Below are 24,805 nucleotides of genomic sequence, written 5' to 3' on the forward strand. Positions count from 1 at the left end.
ATAAATAACTGCAGACGTAAAATTAGAATCATACTTCGGAATTATCTACTTAAATAAAAACATTCTACCACAGAAGCGTGTAATTCCCCTGATTCCGATTTCCATTTCCTATCTGCATCGAAATTATTGCAACCCAGCTCACATCCGGCCAGAATACAGGACATTAGGATAACAAGAATCCAGATCCGGGCGTCTGAGTCCCTTTTTAATAAAACTAACCCGTCCAAGGGGCGTATTTCACTAAATCATGTTCAGCCCACACCTGTCAATATCCGCGCCACTTTGTCCTCTAACCCCAAACATTTTAAACACTTAACTCCCTGCTTATGACAAACGAATCAAGCCCGATTCATTCAAATCCTCGCCATCCACCAAAAATAAAAATAAAACCTGCGACGGATGCTGGCTAAAAAATAGCATCCCATAAGGGAGGATTTGGCCAAACAAAAAAATATGTCGCTTTACGGCGTATCTTGTCGCAATAAAAACGCAGACCTGAATTTTTCAGACGCGTTTACATAGTGTCATTACGATCTGAAAAATTATGCTAAACGAATTTTATGTGCAGCGATAAAAGCGACAGTTTAAACAATAAGTTTTGGTGATGGGATGGTTTTTTGGGCGTTTTATTGTTTGTGTGTTTGTGGAAGCGGCGGGGAGATTTATTAAGTAATTTCGGAAGGGTTGCTGCAGGACATAGTGGAGAGATAAATTAACCTTAAGAATGTGATGGGATAAGATTAAGGCGCGAAGTTATATAAATTTTAAGGCAGATTGAGATAATGTCGCTATGTGGAGATAAGGGAAGAGGAAAGTTTTTTGTTTTTTATGGGTGGAAGGGGTGACGTTTCACTTATTTGCGTATAAAAGTTGCATGTTTGGGGGCTTTGAGAGCTATGTAATGGCCGTAGATGGAACATTTCACTTTTAAGGTTGTCCTGTATGAAGATTTACCTTGCATTGAAAATAGACAGGGTTTCGACCCATGGAACCTGGTGACCACAACCGTAAATCTTTAAAAATCCGAGAACACAATAAATCTCTTAAATTAATCAATACCTTCAATATTTTGTATAGTTTGTTTTTACTTATTTACTAAGGAAGTATTGTAATCGAATTCACTGGACGACTGACTACTTTTGTTTTCGCGATGTTTCCTGGCCCCTAGAGTACGAAAAAATAGGTATCCCATTTCCGTCTGTCTGTCTGTTTGTTCGTCTACCGTCTGTCCGAATTTTTATTAGACGTGGTTTATCTTAATCATAGTAAATAGTTAATCAAAACTTATCCGTTTATGCCATTACAAAAATTGATGACGTCATCTTAAAATTTTACGGAATAAATCCTGTATATGACTCTAAAATTGAGGTGTATTAATGTAATCATAGCTTTTAAAATTACCTGTACAGGGTGACTCAAAATAATTAATAAATGAGACAATTTATCTTATTGATTAAAATCAAGAACGACTCACTCCATTTTCCCGAAAATTTGGGAATACAGTACTATTATCCTTGGTATTACATTACATATATCGAAATTGATAAGAGTCCTTGTAAAAATTTTGATGACGTCATTACAAAATTTTATAAAGGAGAAACTCGTTTGCCATATCTTCAAGAAAAATAAAGGGTGGGTGGGCGGGGCCAATACTTGCCAAGATAAAACTGATTTTGCCAAATGATATACCCTCTACCCTTCATTTTCCTAGAGGGTATGTCATTTGCGAATTACTAATTATGTTCTCCTATGAAGTGGGAGTGGAAACTAATAGAATCTAGGATGTGAAAAAAGTAAAAGAAAAGCGCTAATCGTATTTTTTTTCTTATGCTATTGGACCTATAAAATTTGCTATATTTCAATTGACGTTTTTGGAAGAACGATAGAAATTTGCGAAGAAACAATTTCTAGATGTTGAATTTTTCAATGAAATGTCTAGTTGATAATTTTCGAAATTGTTGAAAAATATTCGAAGATGTAAAAAGTGTCAAAATCAGTCATATCTTATAAAAGGCGAACCCCGCCCACCCGCCCTTACTTTCTTGGAAGATATGTCATTTGCCAAAAACAGTCTTATCTTATTAGGTACTAGCCCCGCCCACCCGCCCTCTATTTTCTTCGAGGATATGTGTTTTACCAAAATCAGTTTTATCGTATCAAGTACTAGCCCCGCCCACGTTCAGTCTTGTCATTCTAAACAATAATTTTATTCCTGCTCATTATAAGATTATTCATTTCATTCAGACCGGATAAAATTAATCACTGAAATGAAGGCAGGGTGGGTGGGCGGGGCTAATTATGTTCTCATATGAAGTGGGAGTGGAAACTAATAGAATCTAAGACGTGAAAAAAGTAGAAAAAAGCGCTAATCGTAAATTTTTTGTAATACTATTTGCTATTGGAACTGTAAAAATTGCGATATTTCAATTGACGTTATATTTACATCAATATTACATCCATATCCTTATTCGCAAATTAATTCCATAATTTTTCGAAATATCTGGATTTATTTACTTTCGGCCAATTTTTTAATAACACAATTTTTTCCTTTTCTTCGATTTCAGAATTTTTTGATATCATAATTTTTCGTTTCTTCAATTTTTCGATTTACAATTGTTCAAATTTGCAATTCTTCAGTTTTGCAATTTTTTGATGTTACAATTTTTCATTTTTCGATTTTTCAGTTTTTGCACTTTTCAATTTTTCGTTTCCTCAATTTTTCAACTTCTTGATTTTTATTTTTCACGATTTTTTAATTTTCATTTTCTCGATTTTATAACACAATTTTTCGTTTTTTTATTTCTTTTTTTTTCAATGTTTCATTTGCTGTCATAATTTTTGGCTCTCTGCAATTTTAAAAATTTCCAATTTTTAAATTTTGCAAAATGTTTGGATTTCTCAAATATCCGATTTTCCCATATTTCAATATTTCGATTTTACGATATTTCGTTTTTTCGATTTTGGAGTTTTTAGTTTTGTAAGTTTCTCAATTTTTAATCTTTCGTTCCGTTTCTTCCATTTTTCAATTTCTTGATTTCCAATTTTTAGATTTTTCAAAGTTTTCATTTTATACTTTTTCAATTTTTCGTTTTTGATTTTGCAATTTAGCAGTTTCCCAATTTTTCCAATGTTTTGTTTCGAATAATTAAAAAAACAAAAAATTGTAACAGAACTTAAAAAATAAAAGATTGAAACATTGAAAAACTAAAAATCGAGAAACTTAAAAATCGAAAAAAAAAATAAAATGAAAATTTGGAATGAAGAAAAAACGAATCGAATCGAAAAATTGGAAAACCCAAAAATTATAGAATTGTGAGAATTTTAAAGCCGAAAAACTGAAACCTTGAAAGACCGAAAAATTGAAAAATTAAATATCGAGAAATTCAAAAATTAATAGTCGGAGAATTGGAAAATCAACTAAATGAAAAAGTTTTAAAATCCAGTAATCGACAAATGAAAAAATTATAAAATCGTATGATTGAAAAAGTGATTTTTTTTTAAATTATTATTTTTATTATAGATTTGCAATGGAAACTAGAAAAGTTGCGAAACAAAACTTGAAGAAACGAAAAATTAAAAAATCCAGGAACTAAAAAATTTAAAAGTTGCAAAACCAAAAAACTGAAATCCGAAAAATTGGAAAATTTCACATTGAGAAAAAGAAAAATTATTATATGAAAACACTGAAAAACCGAAAAACTGACGAAATGAAAAATTGAAAAATTAAACATTTAAATATAGTGAAATTGCAAATCAAAAAAAGCAAAATCTAACAACTGAAACATCGAAAAGAAAGAAAATCGAAAAACCTACGTATCGTAAAATTGAAGAAAGAAAAAAATTAAAAATTGAAAAACAAACTGCAAATCAAAAAAGTGAAAAGACGAAAAATTGAAAAAACCAGAGATTGTAAAATAAAAAATTGGAAAATCGAAAAATTGCGAGTAGAAGAATTGAAGAAACGAAAAATTGAAACATTGAAAAACTAAAGATCGAGAAACTTAAAATTTGAGAAAATTAATGAATCGAAAAATTGGAAAAGTCGAAAATTGTAAAATCGAAAATTTATAGAACCGTCAAAATTGTAAAGTCGAATAACTGTAACATTTAATTTTCGAAAAACTGAAAAATTAACTACCAGAAAGTTCGAAAATTAAAAAGTGAAAAATTAAAAATCAAAAAATTGAAAGACATCATAAATAAAAAAGTTGTAAAATCCAATAATCGGAAAAGTGAAATAGATTTAAATTATGGAGTAATTATTATTACGTATTTATTTATTTAAAATGAAAATTAGGCAATTGCAAAAGAAAAAATATGAAGAAACGATAAATTGTAAAATCGAGAAACTGGAAAATTTTAATATTGAAAAACTCAAAAACTGAAAGATCCACAATTAAAAAAAATCACTTTTAAAAAAAGAAAAATTCTAAATTAGAGGATTGGAAAACCGAAAAATTGAATAAAGAAAATAAAAAATCGATTTCAAAAATTGCTACCGAAAAATTGAAGAAATGAAAAGCCGAAAATTCGAAAAATTAAAAATTTAAAACTCCTGAAATTGCAGATCCAAAAATTGAAATATCCAAATGTTGGAAAATCGAAAAACAGAAAAATTTTAAAATGAAAACTTGAGAGTTACCTACATATCGTAAAATTGAAGAAACAAAAATAAAATGAAAAATAAAAAACTACAAATCGAAAAAATTGAAGAAACGAAAAATTGAAACATTTAAAAACTTAAAATTCGAAAAAAAAAGAATCGAAAAATTGGAATGAAGAAAAAACAAATCGAATCGAAAAATTAGAAAACTCAAAAATAGTTAAATCTAAAGTTTATAGAATCGTCAAAATGTGAATGTTCGAAAAATTGAAAAATTGAATACCAAGAAATACGAAAACTAAAAACTGAAAAATTAAAAATCGAAAAATTGGAATGAAAAAGTTACAAAATCCAATAATCGAAAAATGGAACAATTCTAAAATCGTCAAAATGAAAAAGTGAAAAATATTTTAAGTTATAATAAATTATTATTACATATTTAAAAATGAAAATTAGAAAAATTGCAAAACAAAATTTGAAGAAACGATAAATTGAAAAATCGAGAAACTAAAAAATCTAAAACTTTAAAAACCGAAAAAGTAGAAACCGACAAATTGAAAAATCCATAAATTAAAAAACATCACTTTTATAGAAAGAAAAATATAAAATCAGAACATCAAAAATTGGAAAAATTGCAAGAATAAAGAAAATAAAAAGTCGAAACGAAAAACTGAAACCGAAAAATTGAAGAAATAAACAATGTAAAAATACGGAAAATTCGTGAAATTGCAGATCGAAAAATTGTAAAATTTAAAAATTGAAACATTCGAAAGTTGGAATATTGAAAAACAGACAAATTTAAAATGAAAACTCGAGAGTTACATGTCGCAAAATTGGCGAAATAAAAAAAATAACTGCTGAAAAATTGAACATCGAAATATTGAAAAAACGGAAAACTGAAAAAAATTGTAATTCATAAAACAAAAAATTATAAAATCCGAACATTGGAAAGTCGAAAAGTTGCAAAAATAAAGAAAATAAAAACCGAAATGAAAAATTGCAGAATCTATAAACTGAAAAACTCAAAAGTTGCAAAATTGAAAACCTGAAAAATTAAGCTTAAAAACTCAAAAAATTACAAATCGAAAAAGTTGCGGGAGTATCGTGTATACCACTCGTTTTAGCTTTATAGAGGTTATCAGAAAACAAAAAAAGCAAACAATTTGTTTAATTTGTCAAAGAAGCAGGTGCAAGGAAAGTTCTGTCGAATAACCTTCCATCAATTTTTTATTTGTTTATGCTACAGTCGAAAACAGAATTTCTGCTAATAATTGTAAATGAATTTCAAGGGTAGTAAGTTTGCACCCAAAATTTAATTAAGTACTCTCCCATAGCAACACTTTATTCCAATAAAAAATTCAGAAACATGTTCATAATCTTCTTCACCTTGCAAACTCGAAAACGGATACCAACGAGATTTAGAAAATGAGATAAAGTAAACGTAGGAGTTTAACTTCACTTTCAATTAGGAAATCACATTTAATACTTCCATAGTAAGTAAATAATTCAGCACCTCGTACCTAAACCCTTTCAAGCCGCCCCACGCAAGAACTCCACAGCGTTAACAAAGTAGGGCCACAGCAATAAACCCCCATCAAAACCATCCTTTTATTCCAATGGCAACAAAAACAAACCGAATGCATCTTAAAAAGGTTCCACGGCCTCTCATAAACCCATTGTATATCCGGCGCAAGTGGATAATTTGCGTTGTAAAAATTTTAAACGAAACTCACATCGACGTTCTGTATCCCGCAAGATCGTAAAACCTGGCTCGAAACAGTAAAACCCTTTATCTTTATGCACGCAACGAAAATATTGGTGGAAATTGAATCATAACCGTTACGCTTACCGTCTTATCGAAGTGAAATACTGGTCTAGGAAGTCCTTGGCTTGACGTAGGACCTCCTGGGTCGTCCTCACCTCGTGCACGCCCGCTTGGGCCATCAAGCTGCCCAGGCATACTTCTTTCGTGCAGACAGTGTTCTAGAAAGAGGAGAAAAATGTTAGAAAAATCGGCTTTGATTTTGAAATTTTTTCAAATTTCTCTATACGTTCTATAGTTTTTTTTTTTTTATATAATGACGAAACGTTCATTGACGTTCCCAAAAAATCAGTTGCTCTATTTATGCAGGTTGTCAAAATTCTCTCCTAGAAACCGCCACACGTCAACATGACCCTTTAACCCCTTCTTGCCGTCGCAGTCCCCCGTTTCCCCAAAATGGCCCATATCACCGCCACTTCAACCCCCCAGATCGAAGCCGACCGCCGCCTTCTCCAGTTCGAAACGTACGAGGACTATCTGGACTCGTTAATAACCGAACATGATCGCTGTTATCTTCAGGACACAGTCGCGGCACGAACTATCGCCGAACTAGGTTACAGGTAGGCGGAAATAGCTTGTAAATCCTGGAATCACAGGGATTTCCCGTCGCAGGAGTTCCGGAGAGACGCTGAGCCGCCAACAGTTCGAGAAACGCTTAGCGGCGGTGATGAATTTCCTGTACCCGCCTTACAAGCCGTACGAGTTGGCCAGCGAGGGAATCGCAGGAGGAGATCCCATCCAGAAGGAGCTGGCGATTAGGGAGCGACCGAACAGAGTCGGGATTCTGTCGGTCTGGGACGAGTAATGATTTAGAGCGTGGGAGTAATGGGTGTTTTCAGACGATTATCTTCTTGAGGTACCAGACGAAGAAGGGGTTTGAAGTGTCGGGGTACATTGACTATGCTAATAGGTTGTCTAATCAGGATTGGAAACCGTTTTTTAAGTGTGAGTACTGTGTCAAAGAATAGTTTTTTTTACGTTGTTGTTTTTGGGTATGACTATCCAATTTCATGATACTGAGTACACGTCAAAACTGAATTTTTCGCTTTTTGGAAACATTTCAAAAAATGTGATTTTCTAATGTGTCTGAAGTCGAAATTACGCCTATAAAAATATAGTTTTTGACTTATAAAGTTATAATAGGAGGAAAAGGCGAAGAAATATGAATTTCATAAACTGTAAAAACAAAAAGACTAGACAGTAACAATTTTAATGAAACCGTACCTAAGTGTAATTGTTTGCTGTTTTAAATTGGTTGTGCACAACGAATGCATTTTTTTTTATACAAACATAAATGTTATGATATAAACAGTGGGGAATTAAAGGATGAAAAGGTTATTAAATGTGCATACGGAATTAATTGCGGAGCTTTTACTGGGTATAAAATAATATTATTCATTCCACAAATTGTTGTTACAGTTTTCAGTGTGTTTTCAACAATTTTCAAAAGTTTTAGAAGTTTTAATACATTTACATTTTCACACATTTTAATATAACGGTTGTCTGCAAAATGGCGAATTAACTCTCCACCACGCTCTTAACAATCAACTGGTGAATTTGGGAAAAATAATAAACAAATTCCTTCTCACATTTTGGTGGAGTTATAGTGATTTTAAAATTTAGAATAAAATGGTTAAGGACTAAAGTTTCCTTAATTAATTGCAGCTATTGATTACACAGTATTAACAACTAACTAATCAAAAAAACAAAATCGAAAAATCAAAAAATTTAAAAATCGAAATCTTGAAAAATCCCAAAACTTAAACAGAGAAATTGAAAAATCCAAAAATTTACAATCGCCAAAAATTGAAAAATTGAAAAGTTGAAAAATTTAAATACATACATAAATCCTTAAACTGAAATACCGAAAAATTGAAAACTCGAATAATTGAAAAGACGAATAATCGAAAAACTGCGAAATCGAGAAATCGAAATCGAAAAATTGAAAAAACGCAAAATCGATCGAAAGATCCATACGTCTAGAGGTCGAAAAATCGCAAAATTGAGATATCGAAATAGCTAAAAGTCTAAAAAAGGGAAACTCGAAAAAAACTGAAAAATTAATTCCAAAAAATTGAAAAATCGAAAAATCGAAAAATGAGAAGGCGAAAAATCGAAAGAGATCGAGAATTTGAAAAACAACAAAAAAGTGAAAAATCTAACATTAAAAAGTCTGAAAAATTGAAAATTTACAATATCGAGAAATCAAAACATTAACGAACCGAAAAATCAAAAAATTGAAAAATCGGAAAATGTAAGATTTAAAAAGTCGCAAAATTTTGAAAAACCTAAAAATTTAAAAATCGAAATACATATTGAAAAATCCCAGAATTGAAAAATCCCAAAACATAGACACTGAAAATTTGAGAAATCGAGATCGGAAAATTTAAATGCATAAATCCAAAACTGAAACGTTGAAAAATTGGAAAACCAAAAATTTGAAAAGATGAATTATAGAAAAACTGAGAAATCAAGATATCGAAATCGAAAAATTAAAAAATCGCGAAATCGAAAAATGGTAAAAAACTGAAAAATTAATTCCGAAAAATTGAAATACCGGAAAATCTAAAAACGAGAAGGCGGAAAATCGAAAGAAAACCGTTAAATCGAAAACTGAAAAATCGAAATATCGAAAAACTGAAAAATTAATTTCGAAATAGGAAAAATGAAAAATCTAAAAACGAGAAGGCAAAAAATCGAAAGATCGAGAAACGTAAACAACAAAAAAGTGAAAAATCTAAAATTAAAAATTAAAAAAGTTGACGTGGCTAAAAATCGAAAAATGGGAAAATTCAAAATTGAAAAATTTTAACTTAAGAAAAAAATAAACCGAAAAAGTGAAAACTCGAAACATCGAAAAACTGAAAAATTAATTCCGAAAAATTGAAAAATTAAAAATCTAAAAACGAGAAGGCAAAAACTCGAAAGATCGAGAAATGTAAACAACAAAAAAGTGAAAAATCTAAAATTAAAAATTCGAAAAATTGACGTGGCTAAAAATCGCAAAATGTGAAAATTCAAAATTGAAAAATTTTAACTGAAGAAAAAGATAAACCGAAAAAGTGAAAACTTGAAACATCGAAAAACTGAAAAATTAATTCCGAAAAATTGAAATACTGGAAAATCTAAAAACGAGAAGGCAAAAAATCGAAAGATTGAGAAATGTAAACAACAAAAAAGTGAAAAATCTAAAATTAAAAATTCGAAAAATTGACGTGGCTAAAAATCGCAAAATGTGAAAATTAAAATTGAAAAATTTTAACTGAAGAAAAAGATAAACCGAAAAAGTGAAAACTTGAAACATCGAAAAACTGAAAAATTAATTCCGAAAAATTGAAATACTGGAAAATCTAAAAACGAGAAGGCAAAAAATCGAAAGATTGAGAAATGTAAACAACAAAAAAGTGAAAAATCTAAAATTAAAAATTCGAAAAATTGACGTGGATAAAAATCGCAAAATGGGAAAATTCAAAATTGACAAATTTTAACTGAAGAAAAAGATAAACCGAAAAAGTGAAAACTTGAAAAATCGAAAAACTGAAAAATTAATTCCGAAAAATTGAAAAACCAGAAAATCTAAAAACGAAAAGACGAAAAATCGAAAGAAAACCGTTAAATCGAAAACTGAAAAATCGAAATATCGAAAATCTGAAAAATTAATTCCGAAAAACTGAGAAATAAAAAATTTAAAAACGAGAAAGCAAAAAATCGAAAGATTGAGAAATGTAAACAACAAAAAAGTGAAAAATCTAAAATTAAAAATTCGAAAAATTGACGTGGCTAAAAATCGCAAAATGGGAAAATTCAAAATTGACAAATTTTAACTGAAGAAAAAGATAAACCGAAAAAGTGAAAACTTGAAACATCGAAAAACTGAAGAATTAATTCCGAAAAATTGAAAAACCAGAAAATCTAAAAACGAAAAGGCGAAAAATCGAAAGAAAACCGTTAAATCGAAAACTGAAAAATCGAAATATCGAAAAGCTGAAAAATTAATTCCGAAAAACTGAGAAATCGAAACATCTAAAAATGAGAAGGCAAAAAATCGAAAGGCCGAGAAATCGAACACAACAAAAATGTGAAAAACCTGAAATTTAAAAATCTGAAAAATTGAAAATTTACAAGATCGAGAAATCAAAACATTAACGAATCGAAAAATCAAAAAATTGAAAAATCTAAAAATGTAAGATTTAAAAAGTCGCAAAATTTTGAAAAGTTTAAAAATTTAAAAATCGAAATACTATTGAAAAATCCCAAAATTGAAAAACCCCAAAACTTAAACACTGAAAATTTGAGAAATCGATATCGGGAAATTTAAATGCATAAATCCAAAACTGAAACGTTCAAAAATTGGAAAACCGAAAAATTGAAAAGATGAATTATCGAAAAACTGAGAAATCAAGAAATCGAAATCGAAAAATTGAAAAATCGCGAAATCGAAAAATGGGAAAATTCAGAAATGAAAAATTTTAACTTAAAAAAAGATAAACCGGAAAAGTGAAACATTGAAACATCGAAAAACTGAAAAATTAATTCAGAGAAATTGAAAAAGCGGAAAATCTAAAAACGAGCAGGCGAAAACTCGAAAGAAACCCGTTAAATCGAAAACTGAAAAATCGAAATAACGAAAAGCTGAAAAATTAATTCCGAAAAATTGAAAAATGAAAAATCTAAAAACGAGAAAGCAAACAATCGAAAAATCGAGAAATGTAAACAACAAAAAAGTGAAAAATCTAAAATTAAAAATTCGAAAAATTGAAAATTTAAAAAATCGAGCAATCAAATCGAAAAATCAAAAAACTGAAAAATCGAAAAATGTAAGATTTATAAAGTTGCAGTATTTTGAAAAATGGAATAAATAAAAAATCAAAAACACGAAAAGTCGAAAAATCAAAAAATTTAAAAATCGAAATCTTGTAAAATCCCAAAATTGAAAAATCCCAAAACTTAAACAGAGAAATCGAAAAACCCAAAAATTTAGAATCGCCAAAAATTGAAAAATCGAAAAATTTAAATACATACATAAATCCTAAAACTGAAATGTTGAAAAACTGGGAAATCGAGAAATCGAAATCGAAAAATTGAAAAAACGCAAACATCAAAAGATCGATAAATCCAGAAGTCGAAAAATGGAAAAAGTGAGATATCGAAATAGCTTAAAATCGAAAAAAGGGAAAATTGAATTATCGAAGGTGAAAAATTAATTCTGAAAAATTGAAAAATCGAAAAATCTAAAAATGAGAAGGAAAAAAATCGAAAGGCCGAGCAAACAATCTAAAATTAAAAATTCGGAAAATTGAAAATTTTAAAAATCGAGCAATCAAATCAAAAAATCAAAAAACTGAAAAATCGGAAATTGTAAGATTTATAAAGTTGCACAATTCTGAAAAATGGAATAAATAAAAAATCAAAAACACGAAAAATCGAAAAATTAAAAAATTTAAAAATCGAAATCTTGAATAATCCCAAAATTGAACAATCCCAAAAAGTAAACAGAGAAATCGAAAAACCCAAAAATTTAGAATCGCCAAAAATTGAAAAATCGAAAAATTTAAATACATACATAAATCCTAAAACTGAAATGTCGAAAAACTGGGAAATCGAGAAATCGAAATCGAAAAATTGAAAAAACGTCAACATCAAAAGATCGATAAATCGAGAAGTCGAAAAATCGAAAAATTGAGATATCGAAATAGCTAAAAATCGAAAAAAGGGAAAATCGAAATATCGAAAAACTTAAAAATTAATTAAGAAAAATTGAAAAATCGAAAAATCTAAAAATGAGAAGGCAAAAAATCGAAAGGCCGAGAAAAAATCTAAAATTAAAAAATGTTGGAATAATTGAAAATTTAAAAAATCGAGCAATCAAATCGAAAAATCAAAAAACTGAAAAATAGAAAAATGTAAGGTTTATAAAGTTGCAGTGTTTTGAAAAATGGAATAAGTAAAAAATCAAAAACACGAAAAGTCGAAAAATCGAAAAATTTAAAAGTCGAAGTATTTAAAAGTCTCAAAATTGAAATAGATAAAAAATAAATAGAAGATAATTGTTATATATTTCATTCCAAGGTTTCGTCGTGTTTTATTTTCGAGTTGTTAATATTCGTCAGTTTATTCGATTTCTCAATAAGTCAGATTGATAAAAAAATACCACTTCCCATTTAAAATCTACCCATGATAAATTTAAATATTTATTTTTGTTAAAAATAATGGTTTGTACGGATGTGGCGATTACTTGTTTAAACTCCTTACTTTTATCCTAAGTACTTTCTGAGTTGAACATATTTTATTGTGTGATACTACAACACAGTTTCTACCTGTAGAAGGTACTGTGTAATCAATTTCTGTAATCAAGCATCGAAAATTGTCGATTTTATTCTACCCGAGTGTTTAGCGAATTATGACAACCCTCAGAAAATCAGTTTTATAACAGCTACTATCCCCACCCACCCGCCTTCTCTTTTCTTAGAGGGATTTCATTTGCCAAAATCAATCTTATAATGGCAGGTACTAATCCTGCCCACCCTCCATCTTTTTTCTTAGAGGGTATGCTTTGCCAAATTTGGTCTTATTTTAGCACCTACTAGCCCCACCCACCCAGTCTCTCTTTTCTTAGAGGGTATGTCATTTGCCAAAATCAATGTTACCTTAGCAGGTACTAGCCCCGCCCACCTGCCGTCTCTTTTCTTAGAGGGTGTCTCATTTGCCAAAATCAGTCTTATCTTAGCAGCTACTAGCCCCGCCCACCTACCCTCATTTTTCTTAGAGGATGTCATTTGTCGAAAGCAGTTTTATCTTAGCAAATACCGATGACTCATTTTTACAAAAAATGATCCAAATTTGGAAACACTACGAGCTTACTTATATGCATAAGACAGAAATTTTTTCTTTTGTTGGTTTTGTTTTCGTTTATAATTTATAAATGTCTTATTAAATGTTTTTTTTTGGTTTATTTATTATTGAAAAGTAACAGCTTGTTTTTTTAATATTAATGCACAACGATTAATGACTACTGATGGTTATAGTTGTAATACCATACGTATTTTAAAACATTTTTCTAATACACAGTCCATTACGCAACAAGTTTTATAGACGCCTTTTTAGTCACAAGTTTATTCAACCATTAGCGGAGCGAGTGTTTAAAAAACGAGTGTCTTTAGTTTAGAAGTTTATAAATGTGTTACATATTATGTTTTTTCTACGACTTCAAATTAAAGCCGCAATTATCGAAACTCTGAAATTTATTACCCTACAAAAAATAAAATTCTAACATCATGAATATCATAAATATATGTATTTTAAACTATTACTTCTACTTAACAACAGAGATCGCAGCGTTTAGTCACGATTCATGTTCAAATCTAAAACCTAACTTAGCGCAGTCAAAATGACAATTTCAAGTGACATTTTATGTATCAAAAACAGGATAAAGAAAAAATAATTAAAACATTTATTCCTTGAACTTGATACTTTAAATCTTGTCTAATATGCATTCTTACTTCCCAATAATAAACAGAGGATGTATTGTATAATATATACATAATAGTAATAACGTGCATCCGGTGAATGGCTACCTTCATGTTTTCTCGACATTCTCTCTCTCTCTCTCTCTCTCTCTCTGTCTGTCTGTCTGTCTGTCTGTCTGTCTGTGTCGTCTGTCTGTGTCGTTTTTTATTAGACAGATAATCCTCTAAACTACCGAACCAGTTGTCAAATTTTACATATGGGTTAGAGAAAATCGTGTAGATAACAAAACACCAACTAAAATTGACATCTCCCCAACATTTTGCGTAATCAATTCTATTTAAACTTTATGAAATAACATATTCATGCAGTTATGGTTCATGGATTTTTTGATTTGTTCAAGGAATAAGGACGCAGAAGCGTTGAACTCCATCGTCATAGACATTTTTTTCTTACATTGTGACTGGTATTATCTATATATTTTTTTAAGTTATACAGGTTATCATATAACAAATATAGTTTCACAACATCACATTTTATAATTTGTTGAAGGAAATGGAGTTGTTGGATAGTGTTTCAGGCGCAAGAGAAGTTCTGCCTGTAAACCAGGGATTGTGTGTATCGGTAAAAGTTAGACCTTGCCCTTCATTCATGGTGGAATAAAAATCTATTTTTACTATTGTTATTGTTTTTATAAAAATAAAATGTTTTTATATAAATTTTCAAATAATTTTTGATAACACAGCAAAAACAGCTATCAATGGTTAAAATTACAGTGAGTGCAAACCCATTGTGTTTAGTAAACTTCAGTATAAAAATAAAAAAACTGGGATTTTATATACGCCATTTATCTGTTCGGAATGTTTATAGTGTATGGTGAATCAACAATGCAAAATAAAACAAAAACAAAACAATTCTGGATTGCGTATTTCATAAACAGTTTGATATATACAGGATGTCACCATATTGTAGAGTAATAAACAAGTCAACAATTTTTAAACAGGTTATGATGTAATTTTTTACGAATTATGAAATTCTTTACATATACTTATATAATGATATTTCTTATTGAAATAAATTCACATTTTTAAACAGGTTATGATGTAATTTTTTACGAATTATGAAGTTCCTTACATATACTTATATAATAATATTTATTATTGAAACCCAAGCCACACTTTATCTAAAGGTCCATTTTGTAACAGAATTATTTTTTTTAAGACGACATCATCTTTTCTGTAGAAGATGAATAAATAATTAGCTATTCTAAAATTGGATGATTCAAACCTATTTTTTTATTTTCGCCTTAAATACGGGGTATTAAATCATAATAGATGAACATATCACGTTTCACGTTCTAAGTGAGATTTTTTGAAAAATATTTTTGGATGACGTCAACAATTTTTGGCAGGACTGAATAGACAAATTTGGTTAGCATTTTACTAATTTCAGGAAAATATTAACGTAAATTAAAAATTTCACTATGGTAATTTTACAAATAGATAAATCAGGTAAACAACAAACAACTGACAGACGAGAATCGAAATTCTATATTTTTCTATTTTTCTATAGATAGTGATTAAAAAATGACAGATAAGCTAGATAGTACGTTGTTAAGAAGGCTCTGAAGAATTCGAAAAAATATGGTTAAATAAAAATCTCTGAACCCAATTTTTGAAAATATTAAACTTCAAAGTCGAAGAATTAACTTTGTAATTCTGGTATGTTTTTAAGTAATTTGAATTTAAATGACAGACAAAATTCCGATAAAAGTTTTCAAAATTGACATGTGCCAACAATAAAAAATGACGTGATGGATCGTATTCTAACAAATTATTTTTAAATTATTAGTAACTAATTACTTAAATGTCTAGTAGACATGAATTTAATTAAAACAAATCCGAATTAGGAAGATAATTCTTCAACTTTGAAGTTTAATATTTTCAAAAAAAAATAAGCATTTTTTTTCATACTGTTGGGCGCTACATCAGTGATGTTTTATTTCTATGGGAAAATGTAAATTTTTTCACTTCTACTTCATCTGCAGTGCTATGTTTTAAAAGAATTTTGGTTTAAATAAACACTGTTTTCAAACGGTCCACAAATTTTTGTTTCTACTTAGAGTAAAATTTTCGAAAATTATTGCAAGTTTAATTGGAATAGTTGTGAAAGTATTACGCTTAACGAATCAACCAGTTCCATGTTTTGTATTAATGAAGAATGTTTCTGTGTGAAACATGTAACATATGTATAAAGTTTTTGATCCTTTTTTAAAAAAATAAATTACTTCAGACAATCATTATTCTTAGACAAATACATATAGAAGGATCCAAAATTAACAAAGCCTAAATAATCTTTTACACATCTGCCGACGCTTTCAAAATCATCAGACACTTTGTAATTATAATTAATCATACAATTAATTGTTTTCAGTCGTATCCCTCACAGATACGCATTATCCTGCAAATTAGAATAAAAACTGAATATTCTATTAACTCCAACGGCATCTCTCCCTCCACCAAACAAACGCTCCTCAGCCTCCGTCTTCTCCTCCTCCTCCCAGTCCCCCATTCAAACTCGACAAGTGAAGAAAATCCCCCCAATAACTCTCTCCCTTCTCAACCCTTCCGCCTAGTCCAGAAAGTAGCCGTCCCTTTATTAATTCCGGCTGACGCGGCTTTCAATACCGAAAACACTTTAACGAGTTTAATTTTCGCAGACGGCCAACAAGTACTGCCACAACCAACCGACTTGGGATATTATCATTGGAAATTGGGAAAAACTATGTCGAACAACTCGATTAATTACAAGGTAAGTGCCACATCAGCCCGCCGAATTCCCGAACTTTCTAATTTCCTCCCATACGGGAGGAATTATGAGCTCCGGGTGGAGGCAGGCAAAGATATGAGATAGGGCCTAATCTGAAGCTCGGTTATTTCAAAGTGTGACTCATAATTATGGAATTGCCAAAAACCCTGATTTGTAATGTTGTTAATTACGTTGGTTTAGGGTTCTCATAATTGCCGTTGGTCAGTTATTAAATTTAGCTATTCCGAAATTGTGGTCTTTTTCGTATATACGTCGAGTTCGTAGATGTGATAATGATTTAACGTTTGCCGCAAAATCTAAACAAGTTCGGTTGAACTTAAAGTTATATGATAAAAGTAAAAAGTATCCCAGGTTGGGTTCCTTTTCGGAGATTTATTACAGGAGCACCTGAGATAATTATCGGATCATCGAAGGGGTTTTATTTCCAGGGTGCGTGGGTACGCCCGCTGAATAAATAATTTTGATGGGGGCGAGATAAGGCACGTGGTCGATGTGGAAGTGCGTGTGTGGCCCCCTGATAGGAGATTAGGGCGTATTGGTTGTGGAGTTGTCTTTTTTTAGGGAAATGCTAGCCGTTTTTAATTAAGTTGGGAATGAATATTCATATAAAGTCCATCAAGGAAATGTCTATCAGTTTGTATTTGTTCGGCGGGAATGGATGAGATGCGATTTGTTGTCTCGAACGAGAGATAATTGTTTTAAATGGAAAATGTTAGTCACGTGTGAGTGTATTTTTACAAAGCAAAATGTACCTATGTATCCAATCAATATAATACTTGACCTTTCACAGACTTCTTTAAAAAAAAAGTTGATAGATACCGAATCCTCCACGTGGAGCTCAGGTTTAAATTATTTTCCGACTTCAAGTGACCAACAAGAAGATCAAAACAAAAAATCCTAAATGGAAAATGTTCTTGTGCTACATTTGCTGAAGGGAAATAAAATTAATTAGCTGCAACAATTAACAATTAAATAAAAAATCTAAAAACATGTCAATTTTAAATTTTATGAAAAGTAATTTGGTGCTTTATACGGCTACATATTTTATTTATTTATTTATATTTTATTAACAATAATAATAAAATTGTTTTCGTTTTTGTAACTGGTTTAAATTTTTTTCGCAATGTCAAAAGACCCATTATTTTTCATTACCTCTCAAGAGTCTAAAACACAGCAATGTAACCATCCAAAAAACAGCGGCCCTCGTTCACTCTCGCACACCAGCGGAACTAATGCTCGGCTATTCCTGCTAACGTTTAAACGAAAAATAACGATCAGACTCATGCAATAACAAAAATCGTATTTTCCTGTTATACGTAATACGTTAACAGAAAATTACCTCCTGTTTAATTACGGAAATGGAGTAACATTTAGCCGGCAAGTCGGAAACGCGCTCTCAGAAAAGAACGAATACGCATCCAGAAAATCGCATACAAAACAGGACGAAATTAAAAAGAATCCTTTGCCGTTTGTTTGTTGAAACGATAGTCCGTGGAAAATGAATGGCGCCGGCTATATTTACTGTTGGCGTGCAGCAGCTGAAATTTCCTCAACTAATAGAAACATTACACATTGCTGCCAACGTCACGACACGGAAAGAAAAAGCACGAACAGACGTGTGTTCTCCGAGTGGTGCAAAAATCGAGGTTTGAACTTCGTCGGGTTTTACCAAAATGAGGAAATAAAGCTCTCTTCCAGTTTTTTCTACACTAAACTGAAAAATGTCAGATTGGAGTAATGTTTCTAAAGTTGTTAAACAGTGTGAAGCAATCTTACCATCCTTTGACGTAAAATGACAATAAAAAAATGCATTTTTACCGGTGTCGTTATTGTAGCCACTGCATCCAATTCCCCACCTGTCGATTGCACCTTGGACGCGATTGGTCGATTTTATAATCTCGGACCCACTGCACATGCGAGATTTATTTTTAAAAACCGTGCTTGTTAAAGGGGAATCCCCTTAAAATAGTGTTTTTTAATAGATTCTGCTTTTTTTAAAGCACGTCATGGTGTATTTTTTTCGTTAAAAGCGAGTTTTCCGCGTATTTTTATTTTCAAGTGTGAAGTGGCTAGTTCGTTTGAAGAGGGTCCGAGATTTTAACTGTCGCCATTTTCTCTTTCAATTGTAATGTTAATTAATGCAGATCAGCATTTTTTGTGTCCCGAATTTTAAGTTTTAAGGACTTTTTGGGCTTTATTTTGTTGTGTTTGTGAACTGTTTGTGTGGTTTCTAACAACTAACTCCTAACCAAATCATTAATGCACAATTATGCAGGTAAGAACAAAATATCCCCTTCAGTTGGGGCACGAACACAATTTATTAACAAAGAGGTCCACTATTCCACCCTGAAGATTACATTTCACGGGACGGTGGGTGGCACACGCAAGATATTGTATCCATGTTTGACCCCATTGAAGTGGATATTTTGTTGGCTTCAATTTTCTCTCTTGAGTGTATCAATTTTTTGTCAGTTTATAATTTTTGAATGAAGAATGTTGTAATGCAAGACTCTGGTCATGAGTTATAGCAGTTAAGTACAGTTTATTTACATTTTAACCTCTGAATGAGTTTAATAATAATTTATTGCCAAATTTGTACAGGTCGCATGTTTTGTTAAGTAAAATGAACGAAAATGAGGTCATATGAATTATAATATTTTTAATTAAAAATGATTATGTGAGAATTTTAGGTAATGAAATAAATGGTATCTCAACCATCGACAAATAACAATTGTAGCCTACCAATAGATCAGAGTGAATAGGATGTTGGCAGGGATTTAAAGAATGACTTGCACATCAGGAATTATAGTTTAGAATTACTTAAGTTGATCCTAGAATTGAAAAGATTGAAGGATTATATTTTCCTCAAGTTAACTGTTATCAATGCAGTGGCACAGATTTCTAAATCTTTAGCATTTGGGTATGTGTTGCCCAAATTTAATTTTCTTAAGTTCTAGAGTTTTTGGATTTACATTGCCATGAGAAAAAATTGTCTGGAAATATTTTACCATAGATTTGCAAAGAAAATAATCAATTACGTCCTCATTTGAATTAATGAAATTAATTAAGAATCAAAATTTATTTGCAAATTTGCTTAGCAACGAAAGCTTAGATGTCATAATTTTTGACAGATCAAGTGTTATCCTTAAAAAACTTTCAAAATGTCTACCATTATTAAGAAATAGGAAATTGTGATATTAAATGGATCAGTCGATGTAAGAAATGTGAAAGTCGTGTATAAATTTTCAAGAAAAGGCCCCCAACGTCTTGTATTAAATACTTTTTGAAATAATTTGAAGGGTTTTTCGTGCTTTATGGGAGTCTGGGTTTTTAACCTTTTTCATGTTTTCTGGATGTCTACTTTATTCCAGTACTAAAGTCGCAGACAAAGAAACGTTATTTGTGTCAAAATTTTCAGGAGATTTGCATATCATGAGCTATGCACAGACGTGATTTATCCACAATTCAATGTGGTAAAACTTTGGTTAAAGGGCAATTCCACCGTTACTTAGGCTAAAATCGTACGGGACTCTGCAAAGTTTTTTTATTTTAAACTGTCCTCATAAGTGCTTTTACACTTTCATTTTTTAACCTAATCGTAGAGATTTGTTTTCTTTTTTCTTAATAATTTGATCTTACTAAAGTCATGTTTAACTTAGTCAAAATTTTATTAAAAGTCTGCGTTACTGACGCGAAATCTTTGAACCTGCCTTCTCTCGAATTGATACATTTTCTCCATTTTCTATGGAATTGTGAATTATCATACAAAAACAGTTATATTGATAAAAAATTTAATTTTCGGGTTTTCAAAAACCGAGAAGAAGTTTAATTTTGATTATGTCTGAAAAGAGAAAAAATTGCGTTACTTACACGATGTGATCGTTACTTACACGATGTCATTGTTTCTTACACGAACTTGTGAATATTTGCTGCCATGGAAGTAAGAAAAATTGCAAATTCGTGTTTTAAACAAAAGAAAAAGTTGGTCGAAGGTTCTTTCGACTGAATTTATCTCGCCCATTGGGACCCACGGTGTTTTATTTTTGAAGGAATTTGAAAGAAACTTGGAAATCCTTCGTATTTAATTTTTGAAAACAATTAAATGTCACTAGTTTTTACAAGATTAATAGGGCAACAATCAGTTTTATCTTAACAAATACGGGCCCCGCCCACCCGCCTGCTATTTTCGCAGAGGATATGTCATTTGCCAAAATCAGCCTTATCTTACAAAGTACTAGCCCCACCCACCCACCCCTATTTTTTTACGGGATATGTCATTTGCCAAAATCAGTCTTATCTTACCAAGTACTAGCCCCGCCCACCCGCCCTCTATTTATTCAGAGGATACTACTTACCAGTACTTGCTACAATAAGTCTTATTTTGGCAAATGACATATCATCTGTGAAAATAGAGGACGGGTGGGCGGGGCTAGTACTTGATAAGATAAGACTGATTTTGGCAAATGACATAAAATGTGAGAAAATAGAGGGCGGGTGGGCGGGGTTAGCACTTGCTAGGATAAGACTGATTTTGCTCCTATTAAACATGTAAAAGCTTGTTAAATTTAAAAGGTGTTAAATTGTATATTTCCATAGTAACGAATTCAATACCTAAATCTGATTGGATATATATTTTTTAACAATTCAGTCATTAATTTTTTTGAGTCACTCTGTTTAAGCAAATTTAAAAAATATGAATGCAATGATAAACCACAAGTAAAAACTCATTATATTTTGCACATTTCGGGTAGATTTAAAAATTTAACACGTTACTATAGAAATTTGCAATTTTAACACCTTTAAATTTCGCAAGTTTTTACAAGATTAATAGGCGTCAAAGCAGTTTTATCTTAACAAATACTAGGACCGCCCACCCGCCCCATATTTTCCCAGAGGATAAGTCATTTGCCAAAGTCAGTCTTATCATACCAAGTACTAGCCCCGTCCACCCGCCCCCTATTTTCTCAGAGAATATGTCATTTGCCAAAATCAGTATTTTCTTACCAAATACTAGCCGCGCCCACCCGCCACCTATTTTCTCAGAGGATATGTGATTGGCAAAAGTAAGACTTCTATTAGCAAGTACAATGAAACATTTCCAGCGAAAATTATAAAATTTGATTTTGCAAATTTTATTTTTTTATGAGAACCTCTATAACTTGTAAACAAATGTATGTAACGTCAAAGTAAAAGGATTAAATGCTAAAAGAAAAAATATTCAAACTTACCGAATTTACAATTTATTTACTTGATGACATTTGAAATTTCCATTTTTGTTTGTTTTCATTTTGGCTTTTTTCGCTCTTCTCCTTTTATTTTCATGGTATTGTAACTTTTTTATAACGCAATGTCTTTTTTCTTTGTGCAGCTTATGTTTGCAGTTGTAGGTATTCTGAGTCTCTTTAATTTTTGTCGGTGTTTTCTTACTCTTTCAGTAGATGTTAAAGACATTTTGATTAACACAGCAAAATCAAATAATTGGTAGATTGACGGCTGTCAAGACTAATTATTTAATTTCAAAGCTAAGCCACCGAAAGAAAATTATCCCGTTTCGCCTAAGTAATGCTGCGATTTTTAATAATAATCACAAGCCAATTTCAATAAAACTACAATGAAAATAGAGAGCGAGAACGAGAAAAAGAGATAATCTAACCTGATTTGCAATTATTTTTAATATTGCCGAATAACATGAAAATTAGTCACTTATCGTTCTTACACCAATTATCACATATATCAGAAGAAAGAAGTGTAATATTTTTGTAAAGATGATGTTGGGATAAGTATTGATTGTACATTATTGTCAATAAAGGTGCACTCTTTACGACCGTGCTTTTTATTGTAAGTAAATAAAGATATTTACTTTGTTTCTAGCAATGTTAAAGAAGATATAATATCATTTCGTTGAACAATTTTATTATACCGCAATAACAAGAAATTTTTACTGCGGGTGTTATGATATTGTAAAAGCGAATATATGCCAGTTAAATTTAAAATTTTTAGAAGTACTAATTGTAAGATTTAGATTAATTTAACAATTTTCAAAAAAATTTTCTGAGGTTGACATTTTCGTGGAATTGCCCTAAAACCATAATGTCATATTTGCAGTAGCGTTAACATGTTAGTTCATAGTTGTCAATGTTGACATGAGCGCGCTTAAAAACCAATGAGAAGATGACAGCTGTTGAATATGCGCCCAAAATTTCAATTTTACGTGCGGGAATGCCATCATAAAATTTTAAATATGTTGCCAACCTGACAAAAAACCATAAACATTAATAGTCACTCTATATTATAAGTAGTTACCACGATTGAGAGAGTTGGTACACCTTGTTTTTGCTATCAAGTTTGTCAATCTTATGTCAGATTTGTGTAAGCTAATGTCGCAATTAATCCAGTGGTGCGACAAGGGAATTGAAGGTATGCTGCAGTTTTAAGTGTGGACAAATGACAAATCTAAAATTCGAAACTTCAAAACGTTCGGCTAATATTTTTTGCAAAAAAAAAATCTGAAAAAGACGCCACTGCGTTTTGAAATTAGAAATCGGAAACTTAATAGATCTTTTGCACACTAAGATGTGGCAACAATGAATCTTTTAAATTAAAGCACCACATTCGATGGGTGGATTTTGTGATATCAAATTTTGATTATGTTTAATGTTTTTCAAAGTGTCTTTCTCTTAAAAATTAACTACTACTAATTTTAAATGCAATGACTGCAACTTAGACCAAGATTAATTAGGTAATGTCGTACTGTCTGAGTTTTGTTGTTTATTTACCAATAAATATCAAACCAAGGAGAACCTGTTGGTGGTATTAGTTGAAAATAACTGCTGCTAAGTTGTAGTGTGCAATTGTTAGTTTTATAAACATTTTTTTAGGCGTGTACATATTTAAACTTTTGAAAATCATTAATTTTTGTAATTTATTAGAACAGTGACGATACAAAAGGCATCAACCAATACAAGTCTTTGGAAATGGCGCTCAGACTTTTCCTTTAGAAAGTGCGATTAAATAAAAAACAAGTTACGTAATCGTCTATAAAAAACAACAAACACACTGCACACTGCAATGCCTTGTCCTCGGATAAAAAAAATGAGCTGCATCAACGCTTGTATCAGTATATCAGCAGAATTGCGCAACTCAACTTTTCCCAAAACTCGGCATTTTGTAGATATGCACCTGCATCAACATTCAACTTTTCCACAGTAATCTTAAAATTTGTTTAAAACTACTATCTGCTGTGTAAGTAAGTATTATAACACAGTGAAACCTTTTTTGTAATGCTATTAAAAAATTATTACAGAAGGTGCAGTATTTTCAGGAAATTAGAACTGAAAAACTGAACAATCGTAAATGTGAACAATAGTATAATTTACTTGAATTACAAATAAAAGTGTTACCAAAATTTGTATTTTTTTCAAAAATTTTTGACAAACGTTCTACAGTTCTGTACAAACAGTTTTTTTATTTGTTTCTAACTAATTAAAAAGATCGAACATGCTATATGTTGTGAATAAGAGAAAATGTTATAAAATACATAAATGTAAATAAATTAAACAATGAATTTATTTTGTGTTGTGGACGTCACTTGGTTTAATTAACTACTATCTAAACACAAACAAAATTGCTTATTTTTAATGTTTATATTTTCTTTAATTTGCATTTATTATAATTGTCATTACTTTTTATCAATAATTTTACAGATCCAATTCAGTATTTAGCTCATATGAACCGGGTTTACAATTTAAATCTAAAAAAAGTGACCATAAGTGGAAGATCAAAGAATTTTTTCCATTTAATTAGTGGAGTATAAAAAGCAGTCTTTCTATAGTGACAATGGAAGAAAAAAAATTTTATAATCCAAGTTTGGTTACAAATTCTTCTATAAGTAATAGCACTTTGAGATATCAAAAATTTCCTTGACGCATTTCAAAACCTGTCAGAATTCAGTGAATTTTCGGCAAAATGCTTCCACCCGCCTGCTCTATCCATTATATCGCATTTCCGCGACACGCCGCCACCACATGTGAGCTGAAATTTATGACGATACGAACTTGACATATCGCTGATCTCCCTCCCGGCTTAAT

The 24,805-nt window shown here is 30.7% G+C and overlaps 2 protein-coding genes across 6 annotated transcripts in view; one reads left to right on the forward strand and one right to left on the reverse strand.

Annotated features, from left to right (window-relative positions):
* LOC135142614 (nitric oxide synthase, salivary gland) overlaps positions 1 to 24,805 on the reverse strand; it is a 106,624-nt gene that overhangs the window by 61,025 nt on the left and 20,794 nt on the right. For all 4 annotated transcript variants that reach the window (XM_064074356.1, XM_064074363.1, XM_064074379.1 and 1 more), the window contains one exon: positions 6,453 to 6,586. In XM_064074356.1, the coding sequence (XP_063930426.1) occupies positions 6,453 to 6,586 (134 nt within the window). The remainder of the gene's footprint in view (positions 1 to 6,452; positions 6,587 to 24,805) is intronic.
* LOC135142740 (cilia- and flagella-associated protein 299-like) overlaps positions 6,758 to 24,805 on the forward strand; it is a 105,195-nt gene continuing 87,147 nt past the window's right edge. For both annotated transcript variants that reach the window (XM_064074493.1, XM_064074489.1), the window contains exons 1-4: positions 6,758 to 6,985; positions 7,038 to 7,215; positions 7,265 to 7,370; positions 16,609 to 16,700. In XM_064074493.1, coding sequence (XP_063930563.1) covers positions 6,822 to 6,985; positions 7,038 to 7,215; positions 7,265 to 7,370; positions 16,609 to 16,700 — 540 coding nt within the window. In that variant the 5' untranslated portion in view covers positions 6,758 to 6,821. The remainder of the gene's footprint in view (positions 6,986 to 7,037; positions 7,216 to 7,264; positions 7,371 to 16,608; positions 16,701 to 24,805) is intronic.

The sequence above is a fragment of the Zophobas morio genome, unplaced genomic scaffold (genome assembly GCF_036711695.1).
Source record: "Zophobas morio isolate AGI-343-1 ecotype UQ-CSIRO unplaced genomic scaffold, CSIRO_AGI_Zmor_V1 ptg000004l, whole genome shotgun sequence".
Lineage (NCBI taxonomy): Eukaryota > Metazoa > Arthropoda > Insecta > Coleoptera > Tenebrionidae > Zophobas > Zophobas morio.